At 47.3% G+C, this 16,351-nt stretch overlaps 1 protein-coding gene across 1 annotated transcript in view; it reads right to left on the bottom strand.

Moving 5' to 3' along the window:
* MYO10 (myosin X) overlaps positions 1–16,351 on the bottom strand; it is a 640,382-nt gene that overhangs the window by 63,810 nt on the left and 560,221 nt on the right. Inside the window, exon 33 of the mRNA XM_069620501.1 lies at positions 8,202–8,359. Coding sequence (XP_069476602.1) covers positions 8,202–8,359 — 158 coding nt within the window. The remainder of the gene's footprint in view (positions 1–8,201; positions 8,360–16,351) is intronic.

Genomic DNA, 16,351 nt, shown 5'->3' with positions numbered 1-16,351 from the left:
GATGAGGAAGAACATGTTGGGAGTCATGAGGATTACCGGTAGGCATCAATGGCCAATGTATTCCCGATGGGCATTCTCCAATGTGTCTATTTAATAAGGTCAGGCACATTCAGACGGGGATAGGCAACTACTCCCACCTGACTCCAATTGACTCTCCCGCCAAGTATAAAAGGTGGAGCACACAGGCACACTTTGAATGAGCTGGGGAAGCTGGAAGGTGCATGGAGGACCGGAGGAGAGAACAGCAGCTGGGGGAACCCTGGAGAGCCTGGAGGAGGACGAGCTGCCAAGACAATGACCCTTTGAGTAGAGGGGCGAGGGAGCCGTGTCTCCAGGGATCCAAACCAGGGACAGCTGGAGTTTTCTGGCAGTGCACAAGCCTGAGCTCATCCCCTAAGTGAGGTAATGAAGCCCAGGCGTTTGACGGGCAGGTGTTGAGTCCCTAACCTCAGTTGCATCCCCTTAAAGAACCCTGCTGCGCCCAAGATCGCCAGAATGCTGCCAAGAGGAGCTAGCGAAGTTGGAGCAAAACAGGAGTGATGCAGTGTGGGACTTGGAGTTTACAATATGAAGATTAGAGAAATGTGTTTGAGAAGCCAAGTGAGGCTGGGGATGAGAAGGAACAGCTCTTCCGAGGCTGTTGCGAACCAGGCTGTGGAAAGCCTACGGGCTGATCGGCAGTGGAATGGATCAGGAGAGCCAGACAAGATTTCCATGCTTTCGGGAGGCCACAAGCATTCGAAAAGCGAATCTGAAAGGGCAGAGAAAAGAAGCCGCCAACTGCCAGAAAGTAGCCCCCGACAAACGGCTGAGTTGAGGAGGAGCAGCCTGCGACCCTCCCGGGTGAATGGCGGAGTTGGGGAGGAGCAGAAGAGGAGTTGGTAACGGCCTTGAGCTGCAGAAACAAGATGAAAGAAATCCAATTAACATAGCCGGTGAGTTATCAAGGGAAACAAAAGTATGGTTGATGTTCGAGGGAAAGTGACTGTAAAGTTGAAGGTTGCGTGGGTGCCGATAAAATGCGAATGAAGAGGACAATTGTTAAAAGACAAATATACAAAGTAGCAGAGTGGTCCTGCGAGAGAAAGTCGTACATCTGAATGTCTCTGAAATGTTTATGGACTATGAAAGATATTGAAAGCGGAGGGAAAACGAAACTGAAATAAGGAAATAAGATTGAATAAAAGGAAAGTGATATTTGTGAACTGTGAAAAATGCCAAGAGGGCTAAAGTAGAGTGAACTGTGAATTATGACAAGAGGGCAAAAGCAAACAATAAGAATTGTGGAGAAAGGCCAAGAAGGTAAGTCAGAGATAATAGAACTACAAGTACCAAGACGCATTGCTGGTACCAGAGAAAATTAAAATTTGAAGGATTGTTGAAAGAGAAATCGAAGTGGTCATGCAGAGATCTACGTACATTCCTTGCAGTTTCGTAAGTCTTTGACAGTGAGAAAGATATGAGATAAAAACGTTGGGAAGGGAACCCCCATGAAAGCAAGACGGGCTCGAGCCAGGCAGAGGGAAGCCAGTGCAGAACTGTGAGACATAGAGAATGTATGAACTGAGTATTGATGGCAAGGCTGGTGAAGCCTCAAGAAGTGATTGAGCTACTGGAAGTTGAAAGCCTATGAGTGAACTGTTAAATTTTTACCAGTAAGCCAAAGTGTGCAGAACTGTGCCATCCACCCATCCTTTGTGTTTTGGAAGCTCTCTAGACCCTGTGGGGTTGAACCTGGGGAAGGGAGTTGGGGCTGAAGCCATTCTGACATTTCCTTTTGAGACACAATTTTCATTTTTTATTCCCTTAACACATTTGTTATTCTAAGGAGGAGGCCAAGGTTAGGTTTTGTTAGTATAAACCTTTTTATTTTGACTAGACTGATGTATACTCTTTTGTTTGTTTGAATGGTTGAGCTTACTCCCATTCTAGAGATAGGGAGGATGGGCAGTTTCCAACCGCCATTGAGTTACATAAAGGTGTTTGAAACTTGCCTCCATTGTGTCAGTGTCTGCTTTTGATACCATGCCTTCCTCACAGCTTCAAAAAGAATTACTGGATTGGGATATGGTTCTTAGAGAGGCATTCAATATTAACCCTAATCGAGCAGAAAAATACGATTGCCTCTGGGATTTGGTTGTGGCTAGGAAAGGGACGATGCTTTACATTCCCAGGAGTCAGATAGGCTGCTCGGAAGGAGTGACTAAGTGCCAGCGGTATGAACAAATCATCGGGTCCACATTATATAAAATAAAAGGGACTTGGCTGCTATCTTTTGGGTTTAGGATGGCTGGGCAAGAGGATAGTTTTGGAATAGAGAAGAAGTGGATGCTCGGGATGTGTTCCTTACTTGGTAGAAAAAGCGTTGGGTCAGGGTATAACCGTTTATGAGGGCGCTTAGGCCTTCATGCTTATGGTATGGCGAGCTGCATCTCCAGTACAATGAGGTTTTACCCTAAACCTCTTGTGATGTGTAAAGCTAATTATTTGTACCGGTGTTTCTTGCTAAGCCTATTAGTAATGTTTAATAATTCACAAAGTAGATCATAGAGTTCTTCTGTACAATACATGAATTAGAAAGATCAAATTTGGTTCTGCTCCACATTTATTTTCTTGTTACAGCCGGCACGTCTTTTGACACCGGGTCGTTTAAGGCACTGGTAATATAGTACTGTTGCCCTTTGGGTGTGTGCTATCTTGTCTGTATTATGCAATGCATAACTGGTCTCCTAACGCTAACCTTTCTTCGGTTGCTCGGATAATGTCTCATTCCATTACTGTTGTAATATACCAAGCCCCAATTGTTCTAATTAAAAAAAAGGTATGTAATACTCCAAGCTGAGCACTAGATGGTGTACTATGCATAGTATGTGAATCCAAGCAGATTCGCAAGCCCCATTAAAAAAAAAATAATACATATATATATATAGATTATAGAGAGAGATTTGTAGATAAGAGCATTTTGTAGTGCATGGTATTCTTGAGATTTACCTTCATGCGTTTTAAGGCCTAATAAACACCATATGTGCATACTTCTATGTGCAGCTTAGACTGGGGGAGCAAGGGAATTCATCGGTAGGGCCAAGCCAGGGGATCAGGCCTGGCCCTTATGTCCAAACACGAGAAAAGATGGCAACAGACACATAGAAGGCGTCTTGCCTCCTCAGCCCCTATAACACATGATCCATATATAGAGTCATGTGTCCCCATTTCCCTCAACACAAAGCAATTACCTGGAATCCTGCCTCCAACTTTCAAAACAAAAGAACCATACATTGTTCCTCCCCCCGCCCCAAATGTACACGACACACTACCTATACCTGGTGTCGTCATTTTTAAAGATAATACAACATTATATGAAAATGATTTGCATTGGATCACACACTTTAAAGAAGGGGTGAAGCAGGCATTTGAGCCCTGTCTGCACTTTAGTCACTTGACCACATATCTTCTCAGCTGTAGCTGGGAGGTATTTGGATACCCTAACTTGAGAATCATCCTGGACAAACATGCTTCAGCAAGTTCCATAAAAAGAAGCCTGAACAAATGTTGGAGGTCATTTTGAGAGTTTGCACTTTAACTTACCCGTTTTCCCGCTGCCGAACTTTGGTCATTGCACTGCAGGGTGCATATTTAAAGGGTACAAGGCAGAGTACAAGCATGTCTGTCACCTTGTGCCTTCACATTTGCACCCTGACCTGCATGCTCACATGTCGGGCAGGGTTTAAATATCATTGTGAACACTGCTCACCATGCGCGCATATTAAGCAGAGTTCACAATTAAAAATAAACACTGTCTGACATACAAGCTAGTCGGAAAGCATTTATTTGTAATTGTACACACTGCCTGCCATGCGAGCAACACGTACAATGGATCCCTATGGATCCCACCTGCTTTATGCTGGTGCATAAAGATGGAGTACCCCATAGGGATCTCCAGCATTTGCGCTGGCATGAAAATGCATGCTGGCACATTTGTACAGCGGAGAGGAAGCTAGGTGGTAGATATGCAAGTTGCATTCCACTCTTCCTCTCTACCATATAAATGAATGAAAATGGGTGGTAATATTAATGAAAGTGGTTAAAAGCCTTACGCAAGGCGTGTATGCCTTCCATGAATGTTACACCCCCATTGAACATGAGCCCCTTTAGAATAAAAAAACATTAAAAGTTATTTCTATTGCTCCAACTGCTGATAGCTTTACTGCGGTTAGTATATTCTAGATCTACCTTGACAGTTAAGTCTCTGGTGCCCTTGGGGGCTTATGTTTATAAGACAAAAAACGTTCTAATTAAAAAAAAAGAATACATGTTTATTAATGTTAAGAATGTCACAACAGGTACCTGACGTGATGTCCTGTGGTTATGCTCAATGAAACTAGTTCACTTGGAACATTTTAGGTGATTTTAATTATTGAACGCATTACAAAGCAGTGTCATGGCTGGAAATGAAAGCTGTGTCAACTCAAAACGTTCTAGCATACCAGAAATACTTTGAAACAGTGTTTTTTTCAGCTATTGAACTGGAACAGCTGGTATCTTTTTAACTAACTGACCAAAACGGGCACAGGGAAGTTCCTGGAGGTGAGGGCGGGAGAGCCAGAGGAGAGCTGGTGAAAATGATTTTTCCTTGTGGACAGGCACTCTGCAAAACAAAGGATACCACAGTATGTTTCTGCTGCGCCGCTGGCTTTCTTCTCCAATCGATGAGGTGACTGCAGGGCACCAAAGCAGCTTCCATTTCTAATGGTGGCACCAGCAGACTCGCTCAACCCCAAACCAGGAAAGATTTTATTTAAGGGGGAGAGGGGTGGGTCTGGCTCAGAACCCAGGGCTCATTGGCTTGGGTCATGATGGAGAGGGCCACTTGACCGGTGTGGGCCGAACCCCGTCTGGCGTGTTCATCTTTAGTGGACCTCTGTTACTTGGCTGTCTCTAAGTGTTGCTAACTGTACGTACACCCCAACCCATAATCTGCCTTAAATCTCAGCTCATGCTACCTTGAGAGAGTTTGATAAGACCAGATGTTAAAAGCCCTTGCTCATTAACTAGGTTGGCCTCTCATAACCCCACACAGGGGCGGATCTGAAAATTCCTTCTAACAGCATGATATTGCTTTGGTCTCTTTTGCCTCAAAATGTACATGAGAAGCAGGACAAAGGTAGGTAGACAGCGGCAGAGAGTGGAGAGCGAGAGAGGGATGACATGTGAGAAGTTAGGATAGGAAAGGAGTAGATGGCCAGAAGAGGTATCGAAGAGGCAAATCTGGTTTTCATCCTATTCCCACACATTTCATGGAAGGATGTGGCAGAGGAAAAAAGGTTCAGTTAGAGTTCTGTTATGGGATAATGTGGAACCCCTGTGACAGAGACCTCTGGCTGACCCTTCAGAAACCTCTTCAGACAGTTACTTCATTTTAAGATACTCATCATCCATATTGGCACACTGCTTCCGTTGCTGACTGCTTATCAGTCAATCAGCAGTTAAGTGTTTTTTTCCAGAAGCTTCAAAAGGCAAAGGGACTCACTCACCATAAAATGCCAGCTAGGATCCAGACTATGGTAAGATATGCTGGGGACATGTGAGAAACCAGAGGGCACTCTCACAACCACTCCCCCGGGATCTTCTGCTCAGGTGGCCACGGAAGGGCAATCACTTTTGGATCCTGACCATGGGGGCGGACAAGCGAGGGAGGATCACCTGGGTGGAAGGTCCTTGAGGATTGAGAGAGAGTGCTGGATGGCAAGACATGGTATCCCCCTTCCCTAACACTGACTTACCGTCATGGGCTATTTCCACTCATGCCCTATTTTTTCCCAGGAGTTCCCACAAAGTACTGAGAAGAGGAAGAAGCTTCAAAGAGGAATGAACACTTCCCATAGAAAAACATCACTCTAGTACTGGGACGAAGAAGAGGGACTTGGAAGACTACAAAGATGAAGGTCAGGCATGTCCTGTTCACTGTATTAACTATGGCCAGGCAAGAGAGACTAAGGACTCACACTTGAAACCCCTAACAGGGCTTAGTTGTATAAAAGATGGAGCCTACAGCAGAAAGGAGAGCATTGTCGGGAGAGTGCTGCAGAGAAGCCAGTCCAGCCTGGAAAGTACCCACAGAGGACAGAGCACCAAAAGGCTAAGGATGTGCAGAGTGAGGCGGTCTGCGGAAGAGGGGCAAAGGAGCCGTGTCTCCAGGGCGCTGTCGAGGTCGGAAGAAGGTAGCCGTGGAGATTGTCAGTCCCTTCATTGCGGCTGTGGAGTGCTTGTTCCCCTGGCCAGAGGAACAGACCCAGGAGTGTCTGAGGGGCAGGTAGGTGAGACCCTGACCTCAACCGCAAGGTATCATGTGAGCGGATAAGCTGTGGGAAGCAGCAAAGCGACCAGTGAGTTTCAAGTGATACGAGAAACCCGGTGTGCAAGTGTATGAAAGCTAAAGTGAATTACATTGTATCAGAGTGGTTGCATACAAATGGCACATTCTCGAAAGCCTCCGAAACAAGAATCATGAAAGAATGAACTTGATAAAGAGACTATGAATGAACAGAAGGGGGAGCTGTGAAGTGGGAGCAAAACCCTGATTGTAATGCTTTGAGACCAACGGTTAAAGAAAAGAGACTGCTATTGAAAGCCAGCGAAATAGAATATATTGGAAAGGGTGCTTAAGAAAGTGAATCACCTACCAATGAAACTTGCAAACAAAGCTTGGGAAAATAAGAAGCCAAATGAGAAACCAAGTGAGAAGCCAAGGGCAAATGCTTACGCGACCTGTAATGGGTGGACCAGTCGGTCTGTTAAATGCGCCTCGACAAGAAAGCCCCATCCCAAAGGAAAGTGTTAAAAGGAATTGAAGAACAAGAAGTTATCAAAACTTTGTGCTTTAAGGAGTGAGCACTTTAATCTGGGGACTGGAAACCTGAGCTCTCATGGGACATTGTGAACCAATTGTGCTTTACAGAAGAAGTGCTATTAGCTTGGGGAAGGTACCCCATAGCACCTATTTGAATGTTGTGAACCAATTGAACTTTGAGCTTTAAGGATTAAGTATGTTAAGTTTGGGGAAGGGAACCCTAAGCTCTCGTTGAAGATAGGCAACAAGTTGAACATTGTATTTGGAAGAACCAGTGTTTGAGCTTGGAAAGAATACTTTAAGCTCATGTTGAACTTTGTGAATCCAGTGAATCATTATTGGAACTATGTTGAACTTGGGGAAGGGAACCCCGAGAAATGTTTTTGTTGGAACCGTCTCAAACCTGGAAAGGGGCCCAAGAGCAACCAGGAACTGGACAAAGCTCAGCATTTTAGTTTGAACACTATTTATTTGGTTACTGATATCCCTAAACTATGTTTAGCATTAGATGTGAGGGCAAGCATAGGGTTTTGACACAGACAGACTTTTGATTTTGACTGACAGATTTTCCTTAGTTTACTTATGCAGGGAAAACCACACCTTAGGTATAGGGTAGGATGGGCGTTAGACCAACCCAAAGACTTTTAATAAAGGTTTTAAAACTGTTATCCTTGTTGTCCGTGTCATCTCTTGATAGCATGCCTGTCTCACAAACACCACTGAAGTGAATAGAGGAAAGTTGCAAAAAAAGGAATATATTTCCCTATTGCTGATATTCTAGACATTCTCACTTTATAAACAACCTGAAAAGATGCAACCATTGCCTTCATCTTATGTACCGACATTTATCTACACAACAATGGAAAGCCACTTTCCTGGATGAAGGCCTTTCAGCATTTTTGGGCATTCCACAGAATACGAAAATGCAGAACATTTTAAAGCAAAAATAAAACAAGCCTCATCAAAGGGAAAACCTGGATAATCTGGAAACAAAAAGAAATTGCAGAAACCCCACAAAATACTAATATCGCCTTTGACATTGGACAGAGTTATTAATGCCTTGGGACAATTGTCCTCGCCAACATGTTTTCCCTTCCCCCATAAACAGGGTGAGGGGGCAATTATTCCATAATAATGACTCCTCCCACAGCCTGTAAGTCTGTGGGTGGGGAAGGGGTGGCGAAGGACCCAAAAGTGTAACCTCTGCTCTTGACACAGATCTCAGAATCCCCAACTATGAAGGATGGATTCTGATCCTAGCACTTGTGTGGCACCTCAGTGTGGTCTGCCCAAACCAACATCTATCTTCTCACTTCATTGGAGCCATTCTGTTGCTGCACCTTCTTTTTCATACCTTTATGTCCTGGATGAGTTGCTGTGTGGGTGTGTCGATCGGTGCCTTGGTGTCAATCACATTCTGGATGGCGCTTGACCACCTTGTGGCCTCGTTGAGCAGCTTTGTGTAGAGACGGTAGCAGTGTTTTCGTCCATAAACTGTAACATTCCAGTTCCCTAAAGAATCAGAAGTCAAAGGTTATGATGCATGCTGTAGCCACTTCTTCAGAAGAATTTCCATAAATATTATTTTTACATGCCTGCCTACCGCATCTGTGTGCAAACTGCAGTCACAGGTTTAAATTCTGTAGCAGGCACAATCCTTCAGAGAGCAATAAATGGAGTACCAAGAAATCGGGTTATATAGTAACATCTAATCTTTCAGCAGGGTGGTCTGGTCTATAGATTAACCCTTGCTTTCCCGGTCCAATTGCTCTGCTGTGTCTGTGGCACATGCTCTTCAAATTATGTGCTAGCATTTATTTCCAGCACAAGCCCAATTTATAGACTATGCTACTAAATTAACCATTCACTGCCTAATTATTTAATGACACAGGTCTTAGATTTGTTTATAATTTTCAAAATAACAGTGCAAACATGGTCATTGTTGCCCTTGAGAGATCAAAACAAGTCCCATCATGCCACTGTGGCACAGGGATCTGTGTATTTGTAATTCGGCCAACTCAATGAACATGACTTTTCCCCTGATGGGTCCTCAAATGGGACCTATGAGATGTGAACACAGATTGTCTTGTGCTGCTTGAGACACTATGCCCTTCTTGGTCCGGGCACATAAACTATCATGTTTCTCTGTGCAGCTCTGCTCACACAGCTGGCTGCCGGGGCTACAATGGTGGGCTGCAACTTTGTAAAATCATTGTGGGGAAAAAGTGTGCTATAACTGCGGCATGTTCCTAGTGGGAACCCGTTTAAATCCAGTACAGAGTACAAGACAGTCACGGCTTCAATGAGTGAGTGAAATGCAAATGTGGCTATATACATATTTTGTTTGTGTGTGGATTGAAGGCTGAATCCACACATGTGAGAAAGCTTAGAAGAAGGCAGAGGATGCTGTATGAACCAAATACTTGCATGGTTGCGTGGCCTCCAGACTCTTGGAATACATGCAATGATTTGACCTGCTTCAGCCCTGCTCACAATATCCCACATATAAGAAGGGTTTGCTCCTTTACCTTGGTTACGCCTGAAGACTATTCCCATGCACTAACTCTAGAAAGCAGCATGGGGAGGACGAGCCTGCAACCTTCCAAGAACCGTTGCTTGGAAAGATTTTCCTTTTGGATCCTTTATGCATCATTCGATGTGTGTACAGTGGTGTTAACTGTATACATTACAAAGTGATTGTTAGGTAGGATTTTAAGTTTAGTGATACATCTCCTTCACTTGTGAGACCCCCAGAACGTTTTGCTGTACTAGTGGATTATTTTTCCCTATACATCAGTGAGTGGGAACCTTTTTCCACACTCACAGATCCTTTTACTCTTTTTATGGGTGACAGTTTTAAGACTCTCCATAGTGTCCTTTTAATTTGATCCTCTTTGGCAACTTTTGGCATATTTATCCTATTGTTGCTGGGTTGCCCTTTTGGGCTCTCCTTTTAATTTTCTCTGGCTAAACTCGTGAGAACTATAGTTCCCAAGTATTAAAGAGCGATTGTCATCTCCCTTTTAATAGTGAGCCAGCACATACCACCTCATGTGGAGTGTTGGTGGGATACACTGTATCCCCTTTCTTACTTACCTGTAACATTTTTGTTACAATTGCAAGCTTGCTTGAATGGTTGGTGGCAGTGGTTTTAACTTAGTGACATGTTACTCTTATTACTCACAGGCTGTTAAAGCAGCCTTGGTAATGCACAGAGGGACACCATTTTTCGAAAATGGCAGGCTCCTTTTTCATATTGCTTGCTTGTAGTTTCTGAGGTCTTCCCCCACGATTCTAGGAGGGAACGACCTCAGTGGGAGTTTTGTCTTCGGCGGGAATCCTTTGTATTCCCTGCCAAGGCTCCAGGGTGTCTGAGAAGGCAGGAAGCGAGGGACAAGTCCACAACTCTGCAGCCCTTTGTCTTTCACCTTGCGCCTGAAATGACCCCAGTCTCAATGGGGAGCTGTCCTGCTTTAGTTTTAATATTGTTATGTCACGCGGGAGACGGGGGTCTGCCGCTCTCTTCCCCTCCTGGCGAGTCTATCCGCGCATCTGCTTCCGGGGGCTCGCCGGGAGGGGAGTGGCGGGCTACAGGGCTGGCGGCCTTCGGCGCATGCGCGGAAGGCCTCTCTCTCGGCTCCGCGCATGCGCCGTGGGCCGAACTCATCTCCCTAGCGGGGCTTGCTTCTCAAGCCTCGTTATGGGTCCGCCGGCGTCCGGAAACGGAACGGCTTGCGTCCCAGGCCTTTCGGGCGCCGGCGGCCCATAAAAGAGGCCGCAATTCACAGCGAGTCGCGTCTCAACGCGGTTCGCTTCGCTCGCCTCGTTGTTCCTGCCTCTTACTTACCTGCGGCCTGTCCTGGGCCAGCTTGCCTCCTGCACTTACCTGTGGCCTGTTCTGGGCCAGCTGCCTCCTGCACTTACCTGTGGCCTGTCCTGGACCAGCTCTCTTCCAGCCTTACCTGTGGCCTGTCCTGGGTCAGCTTACCTCCATTCCTTACCCGTGGCCTGTCCTGGGTCAGCTTACCTTCAGTCCTTACCTGTGGCCTGTCCTGGGTCAGCCTACCACCTGCCTTTACTTGTGGCCTGTCCTGGGTCAGCCCATCTCCAGCCCTTACCTGTGGCCTGTCCTGGGTCAGCCAGTCTCCAGCCCATACCTGTGGCTTGTCTTGAGCCAGCCTGCCTCCAGCCTTACCTGTGGCCTGTCCTGGGTCAGCCAGTCTCCAGCCCATACCTGTGGCTTGTCTTGAGCCAGCCTGCCTCCAGCCTTACCTGTGGCCAGTCCTGGGTCAGCCTACCTCCAGCACTTTCCTGTGGCCTGTCTTGAGCCAACCTACCTCCAGCCTTACCTGGGGCCTGTCCTGAGCCTGCCTGCCTCCAGCCCTGACTTGTTGTCGGCACTGGGTCTGCCCATCTTCAGACTTACCCGGGACTTGCCCAGTACCAGCTAGCCTCCAGCTGTTCTCTCTCTTCCTGTTTTGCCTACCTCCGAACCTAATCCTGCAAACCTCTGGAACTATCAGCACCAACCGGACTTTTCTATCAACTGTAATACCTCACTGTTACATTGGTTCCGGAAGATTCATGATATCTACAATCGGCTCTACCTGAACTACAGTGTCACCAACCTGAGCCATCAATCCTCGAGTCACGCTCATCTGGCGAGTACTTATCGTGACATTGGGGGTCGGTCCAACCTTCACCCAGTTCCTCTTTTGGGTGGTGGAGGGGCTGATTCCTCGTGCCGCTAATTCATCAGTTCCTGGACTCCAGACTGGCGACCTCAGCAAGACCAACCACCAAGATTACAGGTACGCGGTCCTCTCGGGCCGATCAGCTTAACAGATTGAGACGCCTGCCTTCAGATTCGGAGATGGATGAATCGCAAGAAATGAGGAACGAATTGCTGGCACTCAGAGCTGAGATGACCGCCCTGCATCAAGAGAATCAAACATTACGCCAAATGATAACACAAGGAGCACCCAGTTCTTCTCAGATAGAGGGACCATTGGCTCACACAACACCCATCAAATTCGACGGCGATCCTAGACGGGTGGCAGAGTTTTGTAACCACTGTAGGATCCATTTCCTCTTCAGGTCCACCCACTTTAACAACGATAGGGCCAAGATTGGCTATATCCTGGGGAATCTAACTGGGAACGCATTAGCTTGGGCAACCCCGTTTGTGGTCACGAACAGTCCTATTTTGAATGACTTTGCTGCCTTCGAAAAAGCCTTTCTGGAAGTATTCCAGACGCCGAACCTGGCCTCCGTCGCACAGAATCAGTTGATGGACTACAAACAGGGAAGCAATGACGTCATCACCTACATCAGTCGCTTCCGACTTTTGGCTACCGACTCTCAGTGGCCCGAAATCACACAGAAAACGCTGTTTCGTCGAGGCCTGAGAGAGGAGTACAAAGACAAATTACTCCACATCCCCGAGCCGGAGAGTCTTCAACTCTTGATTGATCAAGTACTTCGTATTGACCAAAGGCTAACCGAACGAAAGGCTGAGAGACGTCGGTTTGACAGAAGCGGTTCCCGGACGACCAACTCGCCTGCTGGTTCATTTGGATCAACCGAGTCCGGATCTGAGCCCATGCAAGTAGGAGCCATGAGAGGGCCTTTGTCGGAAGAAGAGAAGAAACGAAGGAGGTCTTTGCGTCTGTGTCTTTACTGTGGAGCAGCTGGGCATTATCTGAGTATATGTCCTTTACGTCCGCAAAAGAAGAAGTCGGGAAACTAGGAGACCTGTCGTTTATAGGAAGGGCAACGACAGGTCCCATCTCCTCCTCAGACCCTTCGGTTATTTGTTCCATTCGTCGGCCCATGCAACCAGTGGTGCTACAGACCCTAAAGGTCAGGATTAAATTACCAGACAGAGACCTGGAGATATCTGGTCTGCTAGATTGTGGGGCTTCCGGCAACTACATCGACGAAACATTCGTCGCCCGACATAAAATACCACTCGTTTCCAGGCCTACTCCCTTGTCGGTGGAGCTTATTGATGGTACCCCCTTGTCTTCGGGGCCTATTAGCCAGTTCACGGTCGGATTGGCTCTTCAGATTACTGATCATTACGAGGAACTCTCCTTTGATGTTATTAAGTCACCTAACTACAAGATGGTCCTAGGACTACCATGGTTACAACATCACAATCCGTTGATAGACTGGAGAACTCAGACTTTAACCTTTTCCTCCGAAAGGTGTGCTCAAGGATGCAAGCTATCTGTTCCCACCATGACCGTTTCGACTTCCCTAAAGACGGACAACAATGGGGTTCATCTATGTTCCACGTCTCTGGTTCCACAGGTATATGCCGATTACAAACAGGTATTTTCTGAACCCGGCAACATACCCCTTCCTCCACACCGGTCCTTTGATTGCTCCATTGACCTGTTGCCGAACCATGTCATACCTCATGGGAAGTTGTACGCGTTGACCCGTGACGAGAAGCAAGTTCTTCAGGCTTATTTATCTGAAAGTCTAGAAAAGGGGTACATTGTACCGTCAAAGTCACCTGCAGGATTTCCCCTGTTCTTCGTAAAGAAGAAAGAAGGCACGTTGAGACCCTGTGTCGACTACCAACAGTTGAATGACATTACAGCCAAGGACCGGTACCCGTTACCTTTGATTCGTAGTATCCTTGAAACCCTGCATACTGCACGAATCTTCTCCAAATTGGACCTCCGTGGAGCTTATCATTTGATACGCATCAGGAATGGGGACGAGTGGAAGACAGCTTTCAAAACTTCCTTTGGGCACTTTGAATACCGGGTTATGCCCTTCGGCTTATGTAATGCCCCCGCTGTTTTTCAACGATTTATGGACCACATCTTTGGTGACCTGTTAGGATTGTCCGTTTGGGTTTATCTGGATGACATACTGATATTCTCTAAGTCCTTGGACGAGCATGTGGAACACGTTCGTGAGGTCCTTCATCGACTATCCATCAACAATTTGTTCGCCAAGGCAGAGAAATGTAGCTTTCACCAGACCAGTATCGAATTTTTGGGATTCATTATCAATCAAGAAGGAGTTGGGATGGATCCCAAGAAGGTTCTAGCCATACAAGAATGGAAACACCCACACGATATCAAGGCTCTCCAACGATTTTTGGGGTTCGCAAACTTCTACAGGCGCTTTATTCCACATTACTCGCGGATCTCAGCTCCCCTCACCAGTCTTACCAGCAGCAAGATCGCTTTCGAATGGAGTCCTGTGGCTTCCCAGGCTTTTGGAGTATTAAAATCGGCTTTTATGGCTGCTCCCATCCTGCGCCATCCCCAGGAGGACTTGCCCTACATTGTAGAGGCCGATGCTTCCAGCTTCGCGGTCGGAGCCGTCCTTCTCCAGAAAGATCCAGCCACGTTAGTGGAACATCCAGTTGCCTATTTTTCTCGCAAGTTGAGTCCCAGCGAACGAAACTACGCGGTGATAGAAAGGGAATTGTTGGCCATCAAGACCGCATCGAGGAATGGAGACATTTTCTCCTCGGAGCCCGTTTTTCTGTAGAAGTGCGAACCGACCATCGCAATCTGCAATATCTTCGCTCTCTGCAATGTCGGACTCCTCGTCAAGCCCGGTGGGCCTTCTTCTTCTCTCCATTCGAGTTCCATGTCACTTATATCCCGGGAACTTCCAATATAAAAGCAGATGCTCTCTCCAGGTCCTTGGAAAATGTTGATGGGACGCAAGGTCCTGAACAGCCATTGATTTCTCCTCGCCATTTCCTGCTGGCTTTGTCCTCTCACCTTAAGTCCATCGCAGAAGCCACTCGGTTGGACCCCGAAAGAACAACCCTTCTTAGTCGTCACTCAGTTTCTGAACGAGAGGGACTCTTGTTTTTTCAGAAGAGACTTTACATACCTAAAGGAGCCATTAGGAGGGGCATTTTACATGGATTCCATGATTCACCCATAGGAGGACACCGTGGGGTCAGAGCCACTCGAGAGTTGATTTCTCGACAGTTCTGGTGGCCAGGTTGGGCGACTGAGGTCCAGAAGTACATCGACAGCTGTCCAATATGTGCACAGTGCAAGGTTCCCAGAAAACGGCCATTGGGTTTATTAATGCCCACTGAAACAGCTCTCTATCCATGGCATACGATCGCTACTGATTTCATTGTGGATTTGCCCCCATCTGAAGGTTACACCTGTATAATGGTGGTCGTAGACTGCTTCACTAAACTGGCTCATTTCATCCCATTTCGGAAGATCCCTACAGCTACCCAAATGGCTTCGGCATTTCTGCATGACATCTACCGGCTGCACGGCCTACCAGAGAAAATCATATCGGATAGAGGAACCCAATTCCTTTCTTCATTCTGGAAACAGGTATGCGGTCATTTAGGAATACATAGAGCTCTAAGCTCAGGCTACCACCCACAGACCAACGGGCTGACCGAAAGGACCAATCAGACTTTGGAGGGGTACCTCCGTTGTTTTGCTAATGCCACACAATCAAACTGGAAAGATGGACTAGATCTGGCCGAGGTTTCATATAATAACACCGTCCATGCTTCCACCGGAGTCAGTCCATTCTTCTGTTCCACTGGTTTACATCCTCGATTGATGCCCTTTCAACCCATTCCATCTAGTACTGTTCCTTCTGCTGATGATCTGGTCAAACACATTCGGAATCAACAAGAACTGGCAAGCAAGATCCTAAGTGAGGCCAAAGATTGGATGAAGAGACAGGCAGACAGGAAGAGGAGTGTAGAACCCGACTTTCAGGAGGGTGACAAGGTGTGGTTGTCCTCAAAGAATTTGCCACTCCGCAATTTGCCCGTCAAACTGGCTCCTCGATACTTGGGTCCCTTTGTTATTACCAAACGGTTGTCCTCCGTATCCTTTCGCCTACGCCTACCCTCTTCTTGGCATGTACATCCCGTTTTTCACGTGTCCTTGTTAAAGCCCTATGTGGTCGATGCTTATGGCCGCACTCCTCCCCGTCCGGCCTCTGTCCTAGTGCAGGGTGTCCCAGAGTTTGAGGTACACGAGATCTGTGATGCCCGTTTCCGTAGAGGGGTGCTCCACTATTTGGTTGACTGGAAGGGGTACCCAGCCTGTGACCGTACATGGGAGCCACGCCAACATGTACATGCTCCCCGGTTGATACGTGAGTTCTATGTACGGTTTCCCTGGAAACCCGGAGCTCCGGGCCTTCCTGGGAGGGGGCATAGTGTTATGTCACGCGGGAGACGGGGGTCTGCCGCTCTCTTCCCCTCCTGGCGAGTCTATCCGCGCATCTGCTTCCGGGGGCTCGCCGGGAGGGGAGTGGCGGGCTACAGGGCTGGCGGCCTTCGGCGCATGCGCGGAAGGCCTCTCTCTCGGCTCCGCGCATGCGCCGTGGGCCGAACTCATCTCCCTAGCGGGGCTTGCTTCTCAAGCCTCGTTATGGGTCCGCCGGCGTCCGGAAACGGAACGGCTTGCGTCCCAGGCCTTTCGGGCGCCGGCGGCCCATAAAAGAGGCCGCAATTCACAGCGAGTCGCGTCTCAA

Source organism: Ambystoma mexicanum, chromosome 5q (assembly GCF_040938575.1).
Source record: "Ambystoma mexicanum isolate Mex_15411 chromosome 5q, UKY_AmexF1_1, whole genome shotgun sequence".
Classification (NCBI taxonomy): Eukaryota; Metazoa; Chordata; class Amphibia; order Caudata; family Ambystomatidae; genus Ambystoma; species Ambystoma mexicanum.
This window is presented reverse-complemented; position numbering and strand designations above follow the sequence as displayed.